General features: G+C 42.2%; 1 protein-coding gene across 1 annotated transcript in view; it reads right to left on the reverse strand.

Annotated features, from left to right (window-relative positions):
• LOC138947340 (cartilage matrix protein-like) overlaps positions 1 to 14,322 on the reverse strand; it is a 23,286-nt gene extending 8,964 nt beyond the window's left edge. Inside the window, exon 1 of the mRNA XM_070318798.1 lies at positions 14,068 to 14,322. Within this exon, the coding sequence (XP_070174899.1) occupies positions 14,068 to 14,083 (16 nt within the window). The 5' untranslated portion in view covers positions 14,084 to 14,322. The remainder of the gene's footprint in view (positions 1 to 14,067) is intronic.
• Between the last annotated feature and the right edge of the window lie 8,445 nt (positions 14,323 to 22,767).

Genomic DNA, 22,767 nt, shown 5'->3' on the forward strand with positions numbered 1-22,767 from the left:
ATGCGTTGTCTCGTGTCATGCACCCAACTTAGATATCACGTGTTCACAAGATGAAGAAATCACAACACCTCTCAACGTAAAGGTAGTTTTGTGCTATGGTTGCGACGAAACTGTACTCGCAGGAAGATCCGATCAGGGCCGGACTACCGGGGGGGGGGGGGGGGGGTTATGGGGGTTGCGCAACCCCCCCCCCCCTAGCCTAAACATGTACCTTATTTATTTAATATTTTTTTTATTATTGCTTATTTTATGCCGTTTCATGCAAGGAGCGACCATTTTCCTATCTCATAATATGACCTACCCATCAGCTTCGCCCCCTGACCCCCACAACGAGGGGGGGGGGGGGGGGGGGTTCTAGGGTTTCCGGAACCCCCCCCCCAGCCAAAAAATAAAAATATTGAATGAGGTATGCATTTCTTTATTTTACATTGAGTTTCAATTTTTGGGGTATTAATCAGTGACAAAATCTGCTGCCTGAAACTGGTAATGATCATCCTCAGAATGCACCAGATTGCACCATTTTGCATCCTTTTTTTCAAAATTTACCGGGGGGGCATGCCCCCGGACCCCCCTAGCAAGCTAGGCGCTTCGCGCCGTCGGCTCGGCGCTTTGCGCCTTCACACCCATATCTTCACAATATACTTTTGAAAAAAACCACCCATAAAATGAACTGATCCGCCCCTGCCGCCACACTGGCAACCCCCCCCCCTCCTCTTCGCCTAGTCCGGCCCTGCCGATTAAGCACTTGACTGAGAGTCTTCAGATGTCAATAGGTAACACACGTAATTGTTTTACATTTAATCATAACAACAGTTTAAATTATACCTGTGCAAATAAACATATATAATAAGTGACCAAACATTAAACGAAGCACGTATCATCTCTGAAAAATGTCAGCGAAATAGTTGTGAGTTTGTTCAATTTCCAAACCTCCTTTATGCCCTTCTTAGGACATCATGCGACTTTCTTTCCACAAAGATGTTCAAAAAGACATCCAAAACGTCACGACCTTGCGTGAAGACGGAAATTAAGTTCGTAAAACTGTTTCTTGATTGGGATCACATGTGTCAATTTGCTCGCAATGTAAATGTGGTGAGTGAGAGAAATCTGTATTGACATTGTGTGACTGTGTCAATAGAATAATAATTTCTAGCGCCTGTATTGCGTCGTAGGCTGTTGGGTTTCGTCATTTCACAGACAGGGGGGGTGTCAGCTTGTGTCTATCGGTTACGTCTGCGTGTTCGATTTGGATAAAACACACAAGACTGCATTTGTTTGAGTATTCCTGAATGGGGAATGTTTAGTTTTGTTCTTAATAAGTTAAATTAGTTTAGATCGTATTGATAAAAGAATGTTTGTGTTGGTGACGCATAATCAAGCAGCGTCATATAGGGCCCTCTCCCCCCTTCCCCTTTTCCCGACTAAAATGAGTAAAAGTTGTAATGAACTCGCCGAACGTTGAAACAACGCGCACTTGTGACCTGTGGCAGAGAAAAGCATGTCAAGCGTTGCCGGAGTATTTGGATGAATTATGCATTGTGGATTTTGTGCATTTGTGACTGAAGTGAAACAGTGTGTGTTGGTGTGTACCAACTGGACTGATCCAGTGATGGAGTGTGTGATGGCTGTATTTCCTGGATTTTGAATGCTGTTGTGAACCAGGGAGTTTTGTTTCGTGTACAGAGATGATGTAGACAAGGTGAGAATAGACCTTTTGTTATCGGTACACTTTCTTTGGAATTGGCACAATAATTTGATTGTTCTTTAGTCATGTAAATGTGTTGGAATTAGATCTCAGCAAGCACAGAAAGTTGGTACCCTCTCGGACCAATATTGGATTTGGCTAAATGGCCTGTTGTGGTAAAAACTATTGTTTTGTCTGGAAATTGACAGCTGTAATAAAATGATGTGCAACTTACAACAGAAGAGAAGGCCAATGATAAGATTGAGAAAACCAAACATGCATGATGTATTTTAGAACTGGAACTTGAATGATTGTAATTGTGGTTATGATGACTGTGTGAGATGATACTTTGATATGAATTGTCGCTTCGGTAATTACTGACTTTGCTTTTACTTTTTGTTTTCCCAGCCGAGCGGACTCATGGTGGGATAGCGTGTTTATTATAGCGTGTTTATTATAGCGTGGTTGATAGCGTGTTTATTATAGCGTGTTTATTAGCGTGTTGTGTGTTGGTAGAGCACACACTAGTGACTTTATAGTGTTGTGGCAACAGAACTTTTTCGTAGTAGAGATTTGCCTCAAGCTACTTTCGATTTGAGTGCGGAGTATGTGTTTCCACCTTTTTCAGACTAAGTGTTGAAAGTGTTTATTGGAAAAGTAGCATTAGTCTGACGAACCTATTTTTAACTTTTATTTTAAATGCTTGGTGACTGTGTGCGTGAGTGTTATGCAATAAAAGAGGACAGAGAACATTATTCAAGGCGTTCATCGAACTTTTATTGTGTGTGTATTCTCTCCCTCTCCCGCTTGTAATTGCCAACACCCGCATGCGCTCCACCACATAAACACAAGTAGAAATGGTGGAAGTGTTTTTCTGTTGTATGGTTCTGTCCCTTTGGTTAGGTGATGTCCTGTAATGTACAGCATATACATGTAAAAAAAAAAAATGTAAAAAAAAACTTTACAAAAAGAGAATTAAAAAAAAGAAGAAATGTTGGAACTTATGCTATTGCTGATTGCATATCAAAATGGTCGCGTATATGTTGACTATTCTGTAATGCAGCAAGTATCGATACTTTTTTTTTTAATTTTATAACACGACCAGCAAATAGATGCCAGTAATCGTATTCTAATCAAGTTTTACCAAAACATGTGGATTATAAGCTTTCGGTTTCCAGCGAATCGTGGTGTTTTGGGAATCGGATTTTGAATCATCCGTACAAAAAGCCGTTGGACTTCTAAATTTCCACTGACAAAACTTGTTTTTCTTCTCTTATGTAGACATACATATGATATCCCGAAAGCTTAAAAGCAAACCACTGGTTAATTTCTAGAAACATTTGTTGTGTACCCCCTTACACCTCATGCAAAGCCACCCCGTTTTCGAACTATGACGCGGAAGACACCTGTCTCAATAGTCTCCTGTCCGCCCAGCCGACCTTCCCCTTGACCCTGCTTGTGATCTCGATGTTTGATGCCCCCGCAAGGGGCACGGTACTCTCTAAGCACCCAAAACCTCAAAGAGAGATAACTGGCGGAAACCTTCCTATTGTAGTCTCCTGTCCGCCTAGCCGACCTTCCCCTTGACCCTGCTTGTGACCTCCATGTTTGATGCCCCCGCAAGGGGCACGGTACTCTGTAAGCACCCAAAACCTCAAAGAGAGATAACTGGCGGAAACCTTCCTATTGTAGTCTCCTGTCCGCCCAGCCGACCTTCCCCTTGACCCTGCTTGTAACCTCGATGTTTGATGCCCCCGCAAGGGGCACGGTACTCTGTAAGCACCCAAAATCTCAAAGAGATAACTGGCGGAAACCTTCCTATTAGAACAACATGACAGCAAATTACACAGGGCAGGAGGGGGGTGAAAACAGAATGGTGGAGGACTGTGATGGTGATGGTGGTGAAGAGGGAGGTGAAGACAGAGTGGTGAAGGACTGTGATGGTGATGATGGTGATAAGAGAGGTGAAGACAGAGTGGTGAAGGACTGTGATGGTGGTGAAGAGGGGCGTGAAGACAGAGTGGTGAAGGACTGTGATGGTGATGATGGTGATAAGAGAGGTGAAGACAGAGTGAATAACTGTGGTGGCGATGGTGGTGATGAGAGAGGCGAAGACAGAGTGAATGACTGTGGTGGTGATGGTGATGTTGAGAGAGGTGCAGATAGAGTGAATGACTGTGGTGGTGATGGTGGCGATGAGAGAGGTGCAGATAGAGTGAATGACTGTGGTGGTGATGAGAGAGGTGAAGATAGAGTGAATGACTGTGGTGGTGTTGGTGGTGAAGAGGGAGGTGAAGACAGAGTGGTGAATGACTGTGATGGTGATGATGGTGATAAGAGAGGTGAAAATAGAGTGAATGACTGTGGTGATGAAGATAGAGTGAATGACTGTAGTGGTGATGGTGGTAAAGAGGGAGGTGCAGAGAGACTGAATGACTGTGGTGGTGATGAGAGAGGTGAAGACAGAGTGAATGACTTTAGTGGTGATGGTGTTAACGAGAGAGGTGCAGACAGAGTGAATGACTGTGGTGGTGATGAGAGAGGTGAAGACAGAGTGAATGACTGTGGTGGTGATGGTGGTGATGAGAGAGGCGAAGACAGAGTGAATGACTGTTGTGGTGATGGTGGTGTTGAGAGAGGTGAAGATAGAGTGAATGACTGTGGTGATGAAGATAGAGTGAATGACTGTGGTGGTGATGGTGGTGTTGAGAGAGGTGAAGACAGAGTGAATGACTGTGGTGGTGATGAGAGAGGTGAAGACAGAGTGAATGACTATGGTGGTGATGGTGGTGTTTAGAGAGGTGAAGACAGAGTGAATGACTGTGGTGGTGATGGTGGTGATGAGAGAGGTGAAGATAGAGTGAATGGCTGTGGTGGTGATGGTGGTGATGAGAGAGGTGAAGACAGAGGGAATGACTGTGGTGGTGATGGTGGTGTTGAGAGAGGTGAAGATAGAGTCAATGATTGTGGTGGTGATGGTGGTGATGAGAGAGGTGAAGATAGAGTCAATGATTGTGGTGGTGATGGTGGTGTTGAGAGAGGTGAAGATAGAGGGAATGACTGTGGTGGTGATGGTGGTGTTGAGAGAGGTGAAGATAGAGTGAATGACTGTGGTGGTGATGAGAGAGGTGAAGACAGAGTGAATGACTGTGGTGATGATGGTGGTGATGAAAGAGGTGAAGATAAAGTGAATGACTGTGGTGATGATGGTGGTGATGAGAGAGGTGAAGATAGAGTGAATGACTGTGGCGGTGATGGTGGTGTTGAGAGAGGTGAAGATAGAGTGAATGACTGTGGTGGTGATGAGAGAGGTGAAGATAGAGTGAATGACTGTGGTGGTGATGGTGGTGGTGATGGTGGTGATGAGAGAGGTGAAGACAGAGTGAATGACTGTGGTGGTGATGGTGGTGTTGAGAGAGGTGAAGATAGAGTGAATGACTGTGGTGGTGATGGTGGTGATGAGAGAGGTGAAGATAGAGGGAATGACTGTGGTGGTGATGGTGGTGATGATAGAGGTAAAGACAGAGTGAATGACTGTGGTGATGATGGTGGTGATGAGAGAGGTGAAGATAGAGTGAATGACTGTGGTGGTGATGAGAGAGCTAAAGATAGAGTGAATGACTGTGGTGGTGATGGTGGTGATTAGAGAGGTGAAGACAGAGTGAATGACTGTGGTGGTGATGGTGGTGTTGAGAGAGGTGAAGATAGAGTGAGTGACTGTGGTGGTGATGAGAGAGCTGAAGATAGAGTGAATGACTGTGGTGGTGATGGTGGTGATGAGAGGGGTGAAGATAGAGGGAATGACTGTGGTGGTGATGAGAGGGGTGAAGATAGAGTGAATGACTGTGGTAGTGATGGTGGTGTTGAGAGAGGTGAAGACAGAGTGAATGACTGTGGTGGTGATGGTGGTGTTGAGAGAGGTGAAGATAGAGTGAATGACTGAGGTGATGAAGATAGAGTGAATGACTGTGGTGGTGATGGTGGTGTTGAGAGAGGTGAAGATAGGGTGAATGACTGTGGTGGTGATGGTGGTGATGAGAGAGGTGAAGATAGACGGAATGACTGTGGTGGTGATGGTGGTGATGAGAGGGGTGAAGACAGAGTGTGGTGGTGATGGTGGTGATGAGAGAGGTGAAGATAGAGTGAATGACTGTGGTGGTGATGGTTGTGTTGAGAGAGGTGAAGATAGAGAGAATGACTGTGGTGGTGATGGTGGTGTTGAGAGGGGTGAAGACAGTGTGAATGACTGTGGTGATGAAGATAGAGTGAGTGACTGGGGTGATGATGGTGGTAAAGAGGGAGGTGAAGACAGAGTGGTGAAGGTCTGTGGTGATACTGGTGATGTTGATGTTGTTGATGTGTATGCAAATGTTTCTGATGTTTATATTTTGCATGACTCTCTGGATGTTGGCAATGCGCATGGAATGGATAATGTTGTTGTAATGTCAGATGTTGATGTTCATTTTGACTCGTTAGATGTTCAGAATGTACGTAACAAATCTACTGTTGAAATAGATGTATATGTCGTATCCATTCTGAACAATTTGCGCATTATGTACAATGAGCAGCATATCTTGCACATTGTATACAATGAGCAACAAGTTTTGCTCATTGTATACAATGAGCAAAACTGTTGCCCATTGTATACAATGAGCAAGACCATAAAGTTGCACATTGTATACAATGTGCACCGAGTGAGCAAGATTGTTGAATGGCGTTCAAGCTACACTGATATATGAATCATAGTGAATGGTTGAATGGAATATGTGAGTAAAGTGTTCAAATAACGATGTTTGTTATGTTTAAGCATTGTTTTAATTCTCATTTCGCTAAAACTATACAGTGCATTAGGAATTTAATTATTGTAAATTAATTAAACAATAAAAACAAATACAACAAATAATGTTGTTTCAACACACGCACACACACATAACATTCGTTCATAATAACGCTCACATTGTCATGTCATTGCTAATGAGAGCGTCGTTTTCACCGCCTTTCACGCTTTTGCTAATAACGCTCATGTTTTCATGTCACGCTAAAACATGGAAACAACGACAACAACGTACCACAGAGGTCACCTGCTTCTTTTTTAAGCATGATGGTTCTTGCATTTAGCAGATCGGGGGTGGCAATGAGAAGTACATTGAAGCCGAGCTTTGAAGCATTTGCATTTGTTTGTTGTGCATACTCCGAGGCAGTTACATTTAGCGTAGCCTTGGCCGTGTCCACGGCTGGTTGCGATGGCGGTCTCTCTGACTAATTTCGTCTTGTTCCGGTTTTCTTCTGGAATGTCATCTTGGGTAAATAACCTGCTCTCGTTGATTTCGAACTGGTTTCGACTGAATTTCGAGGCGAGTCGTCCGTGTCTTGTCGCAATGGTGTACATTCCTCTGTCGCGGTCCACTTCAGTGATGACTCCGAGTAGGTTTCTTTGATCACCTTTGGCTCTGTCATACATCGGTATAGGTACGCGCACGCAATCATTCACATCTGCAACTTTTAACTTTTTCCTTGCCGATTCAAGCATGTGTTCTGCTGCCCGTTTTTGATTTCTTCTAACTTTTAACTTGGGTACGAACAGTCTGATGTTGCGATGTCCGCCGGCACAGTAAACACTGATTTGTCTCTTCGCTCGACCCTGCTCCTGTACACGAACTATGAACTTAAAATAAAAAATATGACGTCATTCTACTTCCACTACAAAGTTAAATGTTATTTCCAGCCAAACTAACAGCGCTATCGATGTGCGGTTTCACTAAAGTGGTTCCTATGCATCAAAGAATTTTTTAAAACAAAGTTGTTTTTAGTTGTTTTCTGCCCCTTTAATTTACATTAATTAAATTCTTAATACACTGTTTAGTTTTAGCGAAATGAGAATTAAAACAATGCTTAAACATAACAAACATCGTTATTTGAACACTTTACCATTCACTATGATTCATATATCAGTGTAGCTTGAACGTCATTCAACAATCTTGCTCACTCGGTGCACATTGTATACAATGTGCAACTTTATGGTCTTGCTCATTGTATACAATGGGCAACACAATGAGCAAAACTTGTTGCTCATTGTATACAATGAGCACGATATGCTGCTCATTGTACATAATGCGCAAATTGTACAGAATGGATACGACATATACAATGTTAATAGTGAGATTGGAGATTCCTTTAGTACTGAATATAGTATTGAGGATAATCCTGATATACTCTCCTGCTTAGCGCTTAATGTCTGTGGAATCACTTCAAAGCTAAAATTTCCTGAATTTGTAAAATGTATTGCCAAATATGACATTATTTGTTTTAGTGAGAGCAAACTTGATGATGTTGATGAGATTAACATTCCAGGATATATAGCATTCTATAAGAATAGAGGAAGATTTCGCAGAAAATCAGGTGGTGTATTAGTTTTATTATGGGAAGTGTTTGCTAATAATATAACTATTTTTGAAGAAAAAAAGCTGTCACATAAGATAAAAGAAGAGATGAAAATATGGTATAGATTTTTGGATGTAGAAATGTGTGAGAATGCGCTATTTTTTAAGTTAGATAAGAAAATACTTGGCCGTGACACCCTTTTCTGTACTTTATATATTCCCCCAGAAGGATCACCTTACCATAATAAAGATGTTTATGCTGAAGTAGAAGAGGTGTACGTGCAGTTTGGGTTAGATAATGATTATGTTTGTCTTTTAGGAGACTTAAATTCCTGCACTGGTCATCTGAGTGAAATGTTGTTTGAAGATGATCAGCATTCAGAAGGTTTTGTTGATAATGACTTGTTTGACTCTGATGAGGTTGGTACTCTAATAGGTGAGCGGGCCTCACAGGATAATAATACTAATAACCTTGGTTTTAAATTGATTGATTTTTGTAAAATGACTGGCTTAGTTATTGCTAATGGTAGAGTTGGCGATGATACAGGGGTTGGTAAATGCACATGTAAGGATAAGAGCGTTGTTGATTATTGCATCCTGTCAACAGATTTGTTCTCGAAAGTTAAATATTTTTATGTGATGGAATTTTGTGAAATATACTCTGACGTACATTGTCCTGTTGTTTTGCATTTACTAAACATAATGAAGTACGCGCTAATGATTGCCTAGCAGACGATGTGGAAAAAAAACAAAAATGAAGATTTGCTGTCTAAAAGTAGAGAAAAGGATAACAAGTACACAAAACCAAAATGGGATAATAACAATGGGACCAAGTTAGCTTTTGTAGTTAATCTGAATGAGGATGATATTTATACTGTTGAAACTAAATTACAAAATATGCTAGCTACAAGTGAGAGTACAACAACAGATGACGTTGATAGTGTTACTAATAAGATTTGTGATATTTTAAATTGTTCTGCTGAGAAAATCGGTGTAATTAAAGAACACAAATGTATGAAAAAGCCACGTTCAAAGAAATTCAAACTGCAACAACCATGGTTTAGTGCAATTTGCAAAGAGAAAGGAAAAATATTTTTACGTGCGAAAAACAAAGCAAGACTCTTTAAAAATGTGTTCAATGAACATGAAAAAAGAGTGCTTTAAAAGAATACAAAAAGACAATAAAAAAGGAATGCAAGCTGTATCATAATGAGTTCGTTAAAACTTTGAGAAAGTTAAGAAGTACTGACCCGAAAGCATACTGGAATCTTCTAAATAAAAATAAAAATAAAAAAAATAATTCCAAAACTAACTATCCAACTTGTTCGAAGTTTTTCGAACATTTCACTAAACTACAAGAGTGCGATGAAAATGAAATGGATGACAGTAGTGAACCTTTAAATGAAGCAAGTAATGAATTTCTTAATGCGCCTTTTACAAAGGAGGAAGTTATCAAATGTATAGACAAGCTGAAAAAACAATAAGGCATGCGGTCAGGATAAAATAATTAATGAGTATTTAAAAGCGTCACATGATCGAATGATTGATATTTATGTATTGTTGTTTAATGTTGTTTTGCAGTCAGGAAAGGTTCCAACACAATGGGCTGTAGGTGAAATTATTCCATTGTACAAAAATAAAGGCTCCCAAGCTGACCCCACAAATTATAGAGGAATTACTATACTCAGTTGCTTCGGAAAACTTTTCAGTGCAATTTTAAATGCTAGGTTATCAAACTTTTTGGAGAGTAATAATAAATTAGGTCAAGAACAAACAGGTTTCCGCACAGGTTTTTTAACACTAGACCATGTTTTTACTTTGCATTGTATATTACATTTTTTTCTCAACAAAAAGAAGCGACTGTTTTGTGCATTTGTAGACTATGAAAAAGCGTTTGATAAAGTTCGCCGTGCATTCTTATGGGAGAAATTAGTTAGTTCTGATGTTAATGGGAAGTTTTTAAAAACTGTAAGAAATATGTACGAAAATGCCAAGTCTTGCGTTAAAGTTAATAGTGAGTGTTCTGGATATTTTCCCAGTTTGTGTGGAGTTAGACAAGGGGAAAACCTGTCGCCGCTGTTTTTTGCTCTATTTTTAAATGATCTAAAGCCTTTTCTGTTGGAAAACAGTAATGGTTTACAAGCTATGTCAAGAGAGGCTATTGTGGTTGGAATGGATGATACTGATGTAAATGCTTTGTTTCAAATGTTTTTATTACTGTGTGAGGGAATAGCCTTACAGACCACGTACCATTGTTCAGTATGCATGCGTGTGTTGGAGTGACTTCGCTACCGATTATTGGTGCGAATGCACTTTCGTAGCTTGACACCATTTTTTATGTGACGTAATTTGCGACGCACGATACTAGCTTGTATGACGGCTTAGAACAGACGCTTCAAGCAGACGTGACTTGATTGCAGACGACCAGCCGCTAATTTGTTAGTATCGATGTGCGGGAGTTGTTTGATAATATGACAAGTTTCTTTATGATAATGGTTACTTACGGACTTGGTTGTTTAACGACGGTTAGCGGAAAATAGAGTAGTGTAATTCGAGAAAGAATCGGATTATTTGCCGGAAGTTAGTGATTTAGGGTCAGAGTTTACTGTAGCGCATGAGTATTCGAAATAGTCCAAAGATTCGAGGTCTATATAACGTTTCGGATTTCGCGGGCGCGGCACTCTTTGGTAATCGGGAGTCATTAACTTTAACCAAACTCTTTGTCAATCGAGAGTCTTTAACTTTGGCTAAATTCCTTGTTTAATCGGGAATAGTAAATTTCAACCAAGCTCTTTGATAATCGGGAGCCAGCCTTCCTTTTTAATCGTAAGGATTTCTTTCTTAGATCTGTAGCAATAATCATTCCTTGTTAATCAGGAACCTTGCATTACACACTGAATAGCCCCTTGTCAAGCGGGAGTTCTGTTATAAAGTCTGAATAAATTCCCTGTTTAAGCGGGAATCTGATAATCTCTCATGCACTAAATAGCTCCTTGTCAAGCGGGAGTTCTGTTATAAAGTCTGAATAAATTCCTTGTTTAAGCGGGAATCTGATAATCACCCCTTGTTTAGACGGCAGTTAGCGACGATACTGAGACAGACGGAAATATGAAGTGACGAAGAGAGAAAGAGGAAGAGCTTGCGTGAGAGAGCGACGGTGATTTGGTACCATGAACTTATAAAATAAATGATGTTTTAAATTGTACAACCACGGTGTGGGCTACTTCATTTGAAAGAGAGAGGCCGTTGGCCGAGTGAGAGCTAGACTAGATACTGCTGCATCGGGGACATAAGAGGGAAACAGGAAACATTCTTACACTCAAACAAAACACAACGCAAGGTCAGACAAACAACATCACGAGTCAATAAGAAATATCCTGCACAACCCCCCTGGCAGCCCCCGGTTTCAATCAAATCTGCCACAACTGTATGCGGATGATACTGTGATCTGCTCAGAGTCTGAAAAAAACCTGCAAGAATGTTTAAACAAAATGCACGAATACTGTTTAAAATGGCGTCTAAATATTAATGTAAACATTATAGTTATAGTTTTTTTCAGAGGTAAAATTAGAAATAAACCATTGTTTACGTATAATGGGAATTTAATCGAAGTAGTGTTTGATGTAATGTACTTGGGCCTTGAGATTAATTATAATAATACATTTTCAGTCGCACAGAAGAATCTATATGATCGTGCCTCAAGGGCAATGTTTGTTCTTTTGCGTACTTGTAGACAATTGTCACTGCCTGTGGACATACAAGTTGACCTGTTCGATAAAATGATTGCTCCAATTTTACTATACGGATGTGAAGTATGGGGTTTTGGTTCCTGTGAACTTGCTACTAAACTTCAATTGCGTTTTTATAAAATTGTTTTCAAACTAAAAAAATCAACTCCAAATGCTATGATATTTGGTGAACTTGGAAGATATCCACTAGATGTTAATATGAAATGTAGAATGCTTTGCTATTGGTATAAACTGATTAGTCCTATTCATAAAAATAAATTTTCAAGTATTGTGTATTGCTTTACTTATAGATTGTATATCAACAAGATGATTGAATCTAACTATTTATGTTTTATTGAAAAAACCTTTAATGAAATTGGTCTCTCTGGCCTTTGGACTTTTCAAGAAAATGTTCAATACTCAAGCGCATGGTATAAACAGAAAGTAAAAAGAAGCTTGTATGACCAGTATATCCATAAATGGTTTACAGAAATTGGAACAAAAAATATGTTTTGGAATTATCGAATGTTTAAAGATATTTTTGCATGTGAAGACTATGTCACACACCTGCCATATCAGCAATGTGTTTCAATGATGAAGTTTAGAACATTAAACAACAATTTGCCTGTACAGAAAGAACGTTATCTTAACATCCCGAGGTCAGAAAGAACTTGCACCAAATGTGTATCACAAGACATAGGTGATGAATTCCATTATTTATTTGTCTGTGATTTTTTCAAAGAAGAAAGAGCTGAGTTGTTACCACCTTACTATTGGAAAAAACCTAATGCACTTAAATTTAAAAAGTTGTTTGCTACTAAGAAAAAGAAATTGTTAAAGAATATTTTGGACTTTATTAATAGAATTTGTAACAGCTTTTCATAAATTGTTTATTTTTTATTTACTATATTAGCATATATCATGATTGTATTGATTGTATTTATTGTTCAAAATGCCCCCATGGGTTATGGACCAATAAAACTTGAACTTGAACTTGGCAGCAGACAAAATAATCGACAATATTGGAAAGATACATGTAGTCGAATTCTAGCTTTCTAATTTTTTTATTTGCACATATTGCATCTGAATTTCTATTGTATTTTAACTTTGAGAGGCAGGTTTTTGTTACGTCGAGTTGAGTTGTCGAGTTGAGTTGTGTCACGTGATCCCTTTGTGAGCAACCTTCAATCCGAAGAGGGTGCTAAATAACCAAAGATGATGCCTTTTACAGCATAGAATGTTTGAATACAATAACGCATGTGTGCTATTTTGTTTTTTAAATAACATACTGTCGTTTGTTTGTATTTTTGGTCAGAAGTGCATAATCAAAGTCTAAAACACAGGCGAATTTTCTTAAGCACTGCAAGCAAGATAAATACATTAACAAGCAAAGCTTATTTCTGCAGTTGCGTGCATATCAAACAAAAATTAACAAAAAAATCTTTTTAACAGTGCAGGAATTTATTGGACAGTCCGGCCGTTTCGAACAGATAAACATGTAAAGTGAAAACAAAATCGATACGTCTACTCGTCTCTCTCTCTCTCTCTCTCTCTCTCTCTCTCTCTCTCTCTCTCTCTCTCTCTCTCTCTCTCTCTCTCTCTCCCTCTCTCTCTCTCTCTCTCTCTCTCCCCCTCTCTCTCTCTCACTCTCCCCCTCTCTCACTTTCCCCCTCCCTCCCTCCCTCTCTCCCTCCCTATCTCTTACTCGCTAACACCATAAATATTATATATGTATTCTAAAACTGATTTTTGTTTTGATGTACAATTTTCATTCAATTTTCTTTTCATGTTTGCTTGCTTTTCATTTAAACTGTACCCTCCCCAATCACATAATTCACCTCCCCCACCTTTTAAACGGAGACAGACAGTATTCCTCAGATTTGAACAGGAAATTTTTTTCCACCGTACACTCGTTCATTAAACGTTCAGGCCGCTTTGGGTAAATCAGAATAAATGCTCTACAAGCCGGACAACAACTTTAACTTCTGCACATCTCCTACCCATCCCTCTTCTTTTATTCATCTTCTTTCCCTCCTTCCTTCCTTTACTGTCTTTCTTTATCATCATTATGCAACGTTCATTACGTTATTAATAGATTTGGTTTATTGAGACAAATTTTTCAGCCGTTACCGCCTTATGTTGTACTGTCATGCAGGAACACCACTATAAGCTTCTAGCTTGTTGCTGTTTCTGTGAACTTTGTATACATGTCATGATTGTAACCTTTGTTAAAATAAACTTATGTTTAAACTAACAATATAGCAGATATACTCACGAGAACGACCGTTCATCTTTGAATGTCTTCAGTGCCGAACAAAGACGAATGTGGAATGCGTTGCGTCAAGGTGCATGCACTTTATATCAGGGAAGTAGAACAAGGCGTCACGTGGTTCAGACAGCCCTTTACACGACACTTGAGATTGCCACAAGTTCTCAAACGTCGTATAGTTGTGTTCTTTTATTCTACGTCGCCCGTCTTCGCAGCAACAGAAAACAACTCGTCAAAATGAGTTCGAGGATTTATTCAGCATTCAATACATACAACTACACAACTAGCAGAACTCAAAAAGAAGCTTTTTTAACATTCAAATCGCGCTGGCATATATAGTAAATTATACTCAATCTCGAGAATATTCCAGACCGAACACGATACAACTACATTATACGAGCCGTGCATGGACTAAACTAGCGACATTCTCTCTGTGACGCACATCAAAAGCGCCGACGCACTTAATCCGAACGAACGCCACGAACTCACACTACAAACAGCGTGATAAACAACTTGTTTTGACAGGACTAGAAAGTTCACCTGCATTCTCGTCCAAGCATAAATATTGTGTTTACAAAATATAATATCGGTACTTTCCCACAAAGTACAAATAAGTCAACTACATGCAACACACAAAACTGAACCAAAGCTCAGCAACGGTAGCGTTTCCTAACATTACCCCCAACACCAGAAGAAATTTACCTAATTTCTTTCAATCATTGAAACGCTACCTGGACACATATTATGTATACATAACAGATTGAAATCCAGGTATGTACATTAGTCTGTTGGAGAATGAACACAGTTTTACTCACATACTCGGCTGAGAAAATCTGCTCCAACATTGTCTGAACCCTTAATCGATTCCACTCGCATATCAAAGTTCTGCAAGTACATCACCCACCTCATGATACGATTATTCACAAACTTCGCAGAGTTCAGGTAGGTGAGGGGTTTGTGATCAGTCTGAAGCACGAATTTCACCCCTTGGAGGTAGAGTTCAAATTTCTTGATTCCCCACACGATGGCTAAACACTCTTTCTCCATGGTCGAGTAGTTCTTCTCGGCTCCTGACAGCTTCTTGCTGGCATAGCTGACCGGAAACGGTTTACCTCCATGCTCTTGCATCAGCATGGCGCCGATCCCTTCGTCCGATGCGTCTGTACGCAAGATGAACTCTTTGGCAGTATCAGGAAGGCGTAGCACCGGGTCTCGTGACATCAGGTCGCGCACGGTCTGGTATGCCTTCTCCTGAGCTGGTCCCCAGAGTATTCGGTTGGGGCATCCTTTTCGGGTCATGTCCGACAAAGGCGCCGTTATGGCGGCGAAGTTTGGAATGAACTCTCTGTAGTACCCAGCCAATCCAAGGAAGGATCGCACCTGCTTCTTGGTTTCAGGACGTGGCGCATTGAGGATCTTGGTAACGTTTTCCAACAAAAGCCCCTTTTGACCTTCCTTCAGTGAATGACATATGAAGTCAACGTTGTCGGTCCCCAAAATGCACTTGCTGGGTCTCACGGTCAGATTGGCTTTTGTCAGGCGGGAAAACAGTTCCCTCAAAGTCTCCAGATGCTCCGCAAAGGTCTCCGTGTGGACTAGCAGATCATCCCAGTAGTACACAACATTCTTCATTCCTTTGAGCATTTTTCGCATTCCCCTCTTAAGGGTAGCACCACTGTTCACCATGCCAAAAGGCATCCGCAGGCACTCATACGTTCCGTCTGGAGTTGCAAAGGCGGTCTTTGGTATGTCCTCTTCGCGCACAGGAATTTGCCAATATCCCTTGCTGAGATCGATCTTTGAGAAGATCTTACTGCCAGTTAACTGTCGGAATAGATCAGTTGCCGTCGGCATTGGTTCAGGGTCAAACACGGTGATCTTATTCACTTTCCTGAAGTCAATGCATACCCTGTTTGTGCCGTCTTTCTTCTTGACAACAACAACGGGAGATGAGTAAGGGGATGATGATTCACGGATGACCCCCATCTTCAACATGTTGTTGATGTCCTTCTTCAAGGATTCCCGAGCCTGAAACGGGATAGGGTAAGGTTTTGAGCGAACAGGAACGTCAGATGTGAGGTGGACTTCATGTTCGACCAAGGACGTAGAGCCTGGAACATCAGAGAACCTATGGGTGAAGTCGCCCATAAAATCATGCAGCTCCTTCTGCTGGTCTTCTGTCAGGTCAGGTCCTAACTTGACGTCATCCACTCCCTCTTTATTGTGGAGGTCTCCCAACTCCAATAGTTCCTCACCATCGAACTCGTCTAGTTCGGCTGGTTCTTCCACACTTGCTGCGACCTGTACTGCTTCCGGAGGTCTCTCCACATACAGTTTCAGGAGGTTAGCGTGGTAGATCTTGGACTTCTTGCCGATATTCACCTTGTAGTCGTTGATACCTACCACGGCCTCAACCTCGTATGGGCCTTTCCACTGCATCAGTAGTTTGTTGTGATCAGTGGGAAGCAGTATCAGCACTTTGTTACCTGGTGTAAACTTCCTGTTTACGGCTTTGCGGTCGTAGTAGTGCTTTCCGCTATCCTGAGACTTTCTCAAGTTTTCTCTCGCAATCTCGAGAGTCTCCTCCAGTTTCTCTCGCAACTCGAACACGTACTGGTAACTGTTCTTCACTTCAGGTGTGTCCACATCTTTCGTCCACAATTCCTTTAGTATTTGCATCGGGCCTCTCACGGTCCGCCCGTACATCAGCTCGAACGAGGAGAATCCAGTGGACTCTTGTGGCACCTCCCTGTATGCAAATAGCAAGGCATTGATGTAGCGATGCCACTACCTTGGCTGCTCACTGCATAGTTTCTTCAGCGTGGACTTCAGCGTCGCATTGAATTTTTCGACCAGCCCATTGCACATCGGGTGATAAGGTGTCGTAGTCAAGTGACGAATGCTCAGCAGCCTGTTGACCTCTTCCATGCATTCAGAGACAAACTGTGTCCCCAGGTCTGTGAGGATCTCTTCAGGAACCCCAATTCTGCTGAAAATGTCCACAAGTGCCTCGGCAACAGTCTCGGTGTCAATTTTCTTCAGAGGCACGGCTTCTGGGTACCTGGTTGCATAGTCTACCAGGGTCAGTACCCAACGATGACCCGCTTCACTTGGCGGTTTTATCTCGCCGATGAGGTCAATGGCCACCCTCTTGAAAGGTCGGTCGATCAAAGGCATCTTCTGCAACGGCACTTTCGGGACCCTTCCTCGAGGTATGGTTTTCTGGCAAATATCGCACGATCGGCAGAATCGAGTCACAACTGCATGCAGCCCTGGCCAGTAAAACGCAGCCTGGATTCTGTCCGATGTCTTCTTGACACCCAGGTGACCTCCCATAATAGAGTCGTGGGCCACCTCCATCACCTGGCGCCTAAGTGGTTGAGGCACCAGAACTTGACGTAATGGCTTCCCACCGTTGACTCTCGGGTGCTGGAACACTCTGTACAGGATCTTGGCCTTTACTTCAAAGGCCCTTAGTCATCTCCTTGACAGGACGACTCCTGTACTTTGTCAAGGTCAAATCAGCTTCCTGTAGCTGAATCAGCCGATCCCTGTCCACGAGAGCAGTTGCAGAACTGTTGGTGACCCTGAGTGGCGTAGTTGTTTTGTCCTTCTTCGCCTGGGCTCTGGTCGTCACAGCGCTTACAACCTGCGGCTGATCGCGGCGATGCACAGTTGCTCTGTCATCTCGTAACAGTTCGCTGATATCTTCATTCGCGAATGGCAGTGGGTCTTCCTCCTCAGCAGCAGGCTGAGCTGAGCCCATTCTCCATTCGAAATCAGGGTCATCAGGACGTCTCGCACCCCCAATGTTCCCAATTAGTAGATCGTACAAGGGCTTCTTCAGGCAGACGGCCTCAACTTCTCCGGTGAAGTATGGAGTATCGATCTGGATTTTTACCACTGGTGCCTTCACGCATTTGCTGTCAGCCATGAGCGTCCACTTGAAGTCACCAGTGAACTTCTCTGTTGGCACCAGATCCTCTTTGACGATGACCCCATTGCAGCCCGAATCTCTGAGAACAGTCACTTCCTGCTTCTCAACAAATCCCTTCGACACAGGCATGTTTGACACTGACACAGCTGCGCTGGCGACGACAGAGATTGACTTGCCATTGGCGAGTAGAAGCTGGCCATCAGAAATACATTCTTCCACGTCCGATGGTGTAGCCACTTGCTCGGCAGCCCTTGGGAGTATGACGCTGCTTGCACATACTTGTTGGTTCGAGCCACTCGTTTGCCTCTTGTTGTCGTAATATCTCCGTCGATGTTCTTGCGCTTTGTCATTGACATGTCCGTTATTTTTTGGGGGGGGACAGTTGGCGACTCGGTGACCCTTGGCATTGCAATGGAAACACGTTATGTTCTGCCCTTCATTGGATGATGGTGCGGACTCAGTTTGTCCCTTGGCAGGTTGGTTTCCCTGGTTCCCGCTCTTCTGGAAAGGTTTCGATGACTTTGACGTCCCCAGGGTCCTTCCATGAGCAATGAGATAACGCTCAGCAGCATCAGTAATGTCCTTCAAACCCCGCAGTTTTTGCTCTTCCAAGCGGGTCGCCAGGTCCTTCGGGCAGGCATTAAGGAATTGCTCCTTCACGATCAAGTCCCGCAGACTCTCGTATGACTGCTCTTCACCTGATAACTCCACCCACTTCTGCAGGTATGACGACAGGCGCTCCACAAACTGGCTCGGTGTCTCTCCAGACAATGGCTGGCATTCGCGGAAGCGTTGACGGTAGCCCCTTTCAGTGAAGTTGTAGCAACGCAACAGAGCTTCCTTCAGTACATCATAGTCTCTGGCGTCATCATTTGAGAGTCTAGTGTAGACCTCAAGTGCTGCCCCAGTCAAATGTGCGCTGAGTTGAATCGCCCAGTCGTCGCGCTGCCATCTAGCACTCTCAGCGAACCTCTCGAATCTTGCAAGGTAGCAGTCGATCTGGTCCTTCCCGTCAGCGAATGCTGAAAGTTTTGGTGCCCTGTGTAACATTTGCTGCTGGTTATCTCTTTGGCGTGGTGCCTCGTGCTCATTTTGAACACGCACCATTTCTGTCTGAAGCTCTAAACGCTTCGTCTCCATTTCTATTTGGAGCTCTACGCGTTTCAGCTCCATTTTCCTTTCTTCACGCTGTGCTTCTCTTTCTCTTTCTTCACGCTGCGCTCGCCTTTCTTCACGCTCACGCTGCGCTTGTCTTTCTTCCCGCTCACGCTGCGCTTGTTTTTCTTTTTCTTCTCGCTGCGCTTGTCTTTCTTCACGCTCACGCTGCGCTTGTCTTTCTTCACGCTGCGCTAGCAGTTGTGTCTGGGACTCGACGAACTCCGTCAGCTGCTTGCCTTTCAGTCCCAGTTCAACTCCTTTTGCCCAGAACTCAGCCATTCTGGTCTTTTCCGGTGCGTTCGTCTGTATTCTTTCACGGCCACGAACGTAGACGAATGTAGTCTTCCAAAAGAACACAGTCTCTACTGCACCTGCGATGCTTCTCTCGTCGCTGGTCACCTTCGTAGACGCAGGCTGCCACCCTCCTCGTCTAACGTGACGGCGCACTCTGCTCACGATACGTACATGACGTACCTCAGTCGTATTTCGTAGTATTAATGCACTAGCTCCGCGACGAAGTCCGTCTCGTCCAAACGGCAGCTAACCTCTGTAATCCCGATACACTCCGGCGTCGCTCACCGTACCGAGCTGCGGCGATTACCAAACTCTTCACACAGTCACACCGAATCCACGGTTCTGTAGTCTCAATACTGATCCCTCAGGATACACCCGATTGATGGCTACCTCCTGTGACTGTCTTGACTGTCTTTGTTGCTGGAAAACCCTTGGCGTTAAACGTAGATCCTTGGCTTGGCCCCCATTTGTTACACGGCACTTCAGATTGCCACAAGTTCTCAAATGTCGTATAGTTGTGTTCGTTTATTCTACGTCGCCCGTCTTCGCAGCAGCAGAAAACAACTCGTCAAATTGAGTTCGAGGATTTATTCAGCATTCAATACATACAACTGCACAACGTAGCAGAACTCAAATAGAAGCTTTTTTAACATTCAAATCGCGCTGGCATATATAGTAAATACTCAATCTCGAGAATATTCCAGACCGAACACGATACAACTACATTATACGAGCCGTGCATGGACTAAACTAGCGACATTCTCTCTGTGACGCACATCAAAAGCGCCGACGCACTTAATCCGAACGAACGCCACGAACTCACACTACAAACAGCGTGATAAACAACTTGTTTTGACAGGACTAGAAAGTTCACCTGCATTCTCGTCCAAGCATAAATATTGTGTTTACAAAATATAATATCGGTACTTTCCCACAAAGTACAAATAAGTCAACTACATGCAACACACAAAACTGAACCAAAGCTCAGCAACGGTAGCGTTTCCTAACACAGCCCTTTACATAATTATAATGGAATGCAAAGAAGCCAAGGATCAAAATTAGCATTTTGATTGCGTTCTCTACTGGAGGCCTTAAAGGTGTACAATCTAAGGCGCCATTTTGGAAAGTGTTCTGACGATATAGACCTTCACGCGACGGGCGCAATGGCGTGGTGGTAAGACGCCGGCATCCAAAGCGGAAGGTCGTGGGTTCGAATCCCGGCCGCGCCTGGTGAGTTAAGGTGGAGATTTTTCCGATCTCCCAGGTCAACTTATGTGCAGACCTGCTTGTGCCTTACCCCCCTTCGTGTGTACACGCAAGCACAAGACCAAGTGCGCACGGAAAAGATCCTGCAATCCATGTCAGAGTTCGGTGGGTTATAGAAATACGAAAATACCCAGCATGCTTCCTCCGAAAGCGGCGTATAGCCTAAATGGCGGGGTAAAAACGGTCATACACGTAAACATCCACTCGTGCAAAAACACGAGTGTGCGTGGGAGTTTCAGCCCACGAACGCAGAAGAAGAAGAAGAAGAAGGACCTTCAAAAGATCAAGGGACATTTGCTGTGTTACTGCTCGTTATGCCTGTTGGCATGTAGTAGGGCAGCAACGAAGGACCTGGACATTCGCTGTGCTGTTATGCCCCTATAATGAAAATGCTTCGAAACTATGGTATATATATATAACGATTGAATGTTAATTAATCGGCGAGTAATTTTCTTCTGCAACTTTCGTGTGTGAGGAAAACCCGACTTTCGTTCGTCATCGTATTTCACTAATGTTGTCCTGATGAGTACGCATTTAACGTAACAGATACAAACTGTTTGATTCTAGCACACACGCGTGCAAATTCCGTGCACACATATCATAGTGTGAACAAACACACTGTCCATTGGAGAATATACATGCATGGTCTGAAAAGACTACCCAACACAGCATTTAGATTTTTAAAAAATAGAGCGCTCAAACATTAATTCTAACGCACGCAACCCATATACTCTTTGGGCAATTTCAAATTACATTTGTACGTGAAATGACCGTTCCTCTCAAAGAGGGAAATCAAAACAGTTGCAGGAGAAAGAAGTTAATAAAGCCCGGTTAGAAACCCCTACCTTCAATCGCTTATTTTAAGGTATTCCTTGTGTGGGAATGTCGGGTGGAAGGACAAGGATATATATGCACAGGCAGAGGAGCATACAAAATAAGACACCGAAGACAGAGGTTGCTTTAACTTATCTTAACTTAACTTTTATTGAAGCAAAATGTAACTAAAATTAACCACTCAGGTAGCTTATCTAACTCAGAAATGTTCCAAAACAGTTTAGCTAAATCTGGTAGCAACCAGAGACAATGCTATCTATAAGTTATAATTTAGAAACAATAAACAGAACTCTAATACAAGAAATAGCAATGCTTACATCTAACCAGAAATACCAATTATGAATTCTGATATCTACCAGTACCAGAATCAGCTAGAAACAATATATGTATTTAGTGTAAAACCAGAAATATAAACTATGAATATGAAACCAGAAACAGTATAATATATATATGTGTATATAAATGACCCAGAAACAATATATGTATTTCTGGTGCAAACCAGAAAGCAGTGTAATTAAAAGGCAAGGTTATTCTGGTAGCAACTATAATTTCTGGTGTAAACCAGAAATATTTAAAAAGTAATTATTCTGGTAGTAACCAGAAAGCAGTGTAAAGAAGAAGGCACTAAAAAGAAAAGAAAATACAATTATAAACAACATGCCTTCTAAGTCACACATGACATAATACAAATCATAAACCAATGAATGTATCATTTGTCAAAATAATCATGACAAATATAGACAAGTAACAATACAGCCAAAATCCTGCAGACACAGCATTCTCTGAAAGAGAATCCACAGTGAGTTAAACAACTCCACAACAGCTAATGTCAAGGGAAGTAACCAACATCTTCCCTTAGGCCTAAGCCTTGCATAGGAAAATGCTCTACATAAATTAACCAACTGCATGAACCGCAACTGCAAAATAATTGTTATTATTAAGCGTGTTCATCGCCATGAAGACACATCTTCATCGAGTTGAATAATAACGACAAGAATAAGAAAGATAACTCAGGCATGGGGTAAGCGCAAGCTCTCATGCTTCAAAATGAAGCGTCAGACAACAGTCTATTACTTTACAGGGAAGCGCGACTAAATCATATCGCTTTAGATTAAAAGTCTGTTTTGCATCTATGCGACTGCACAAAATGTTAGGTTTTTATCAGTCGCAAAGTTCTTCTGTAGGCAAGCGCCTTTAAAGTGCAACATGGGAATTAA

Source organism: Littorina saxatilis, linkage group LG14 (assembly GCF_037325665.1).
Source record: "Littorina saxatilis isolate snail1 linkage group LG14, US_GU_Lsax_2.0, whole genome shotgun sequence".
NCBI classification, from domain to species: domain Eukaryota; kingdom Metazoa; phylum Mollusca; class Gastropoda; order Littorinimorpha; family Littorinidae; genus Littorina; species Littorina saxatilis.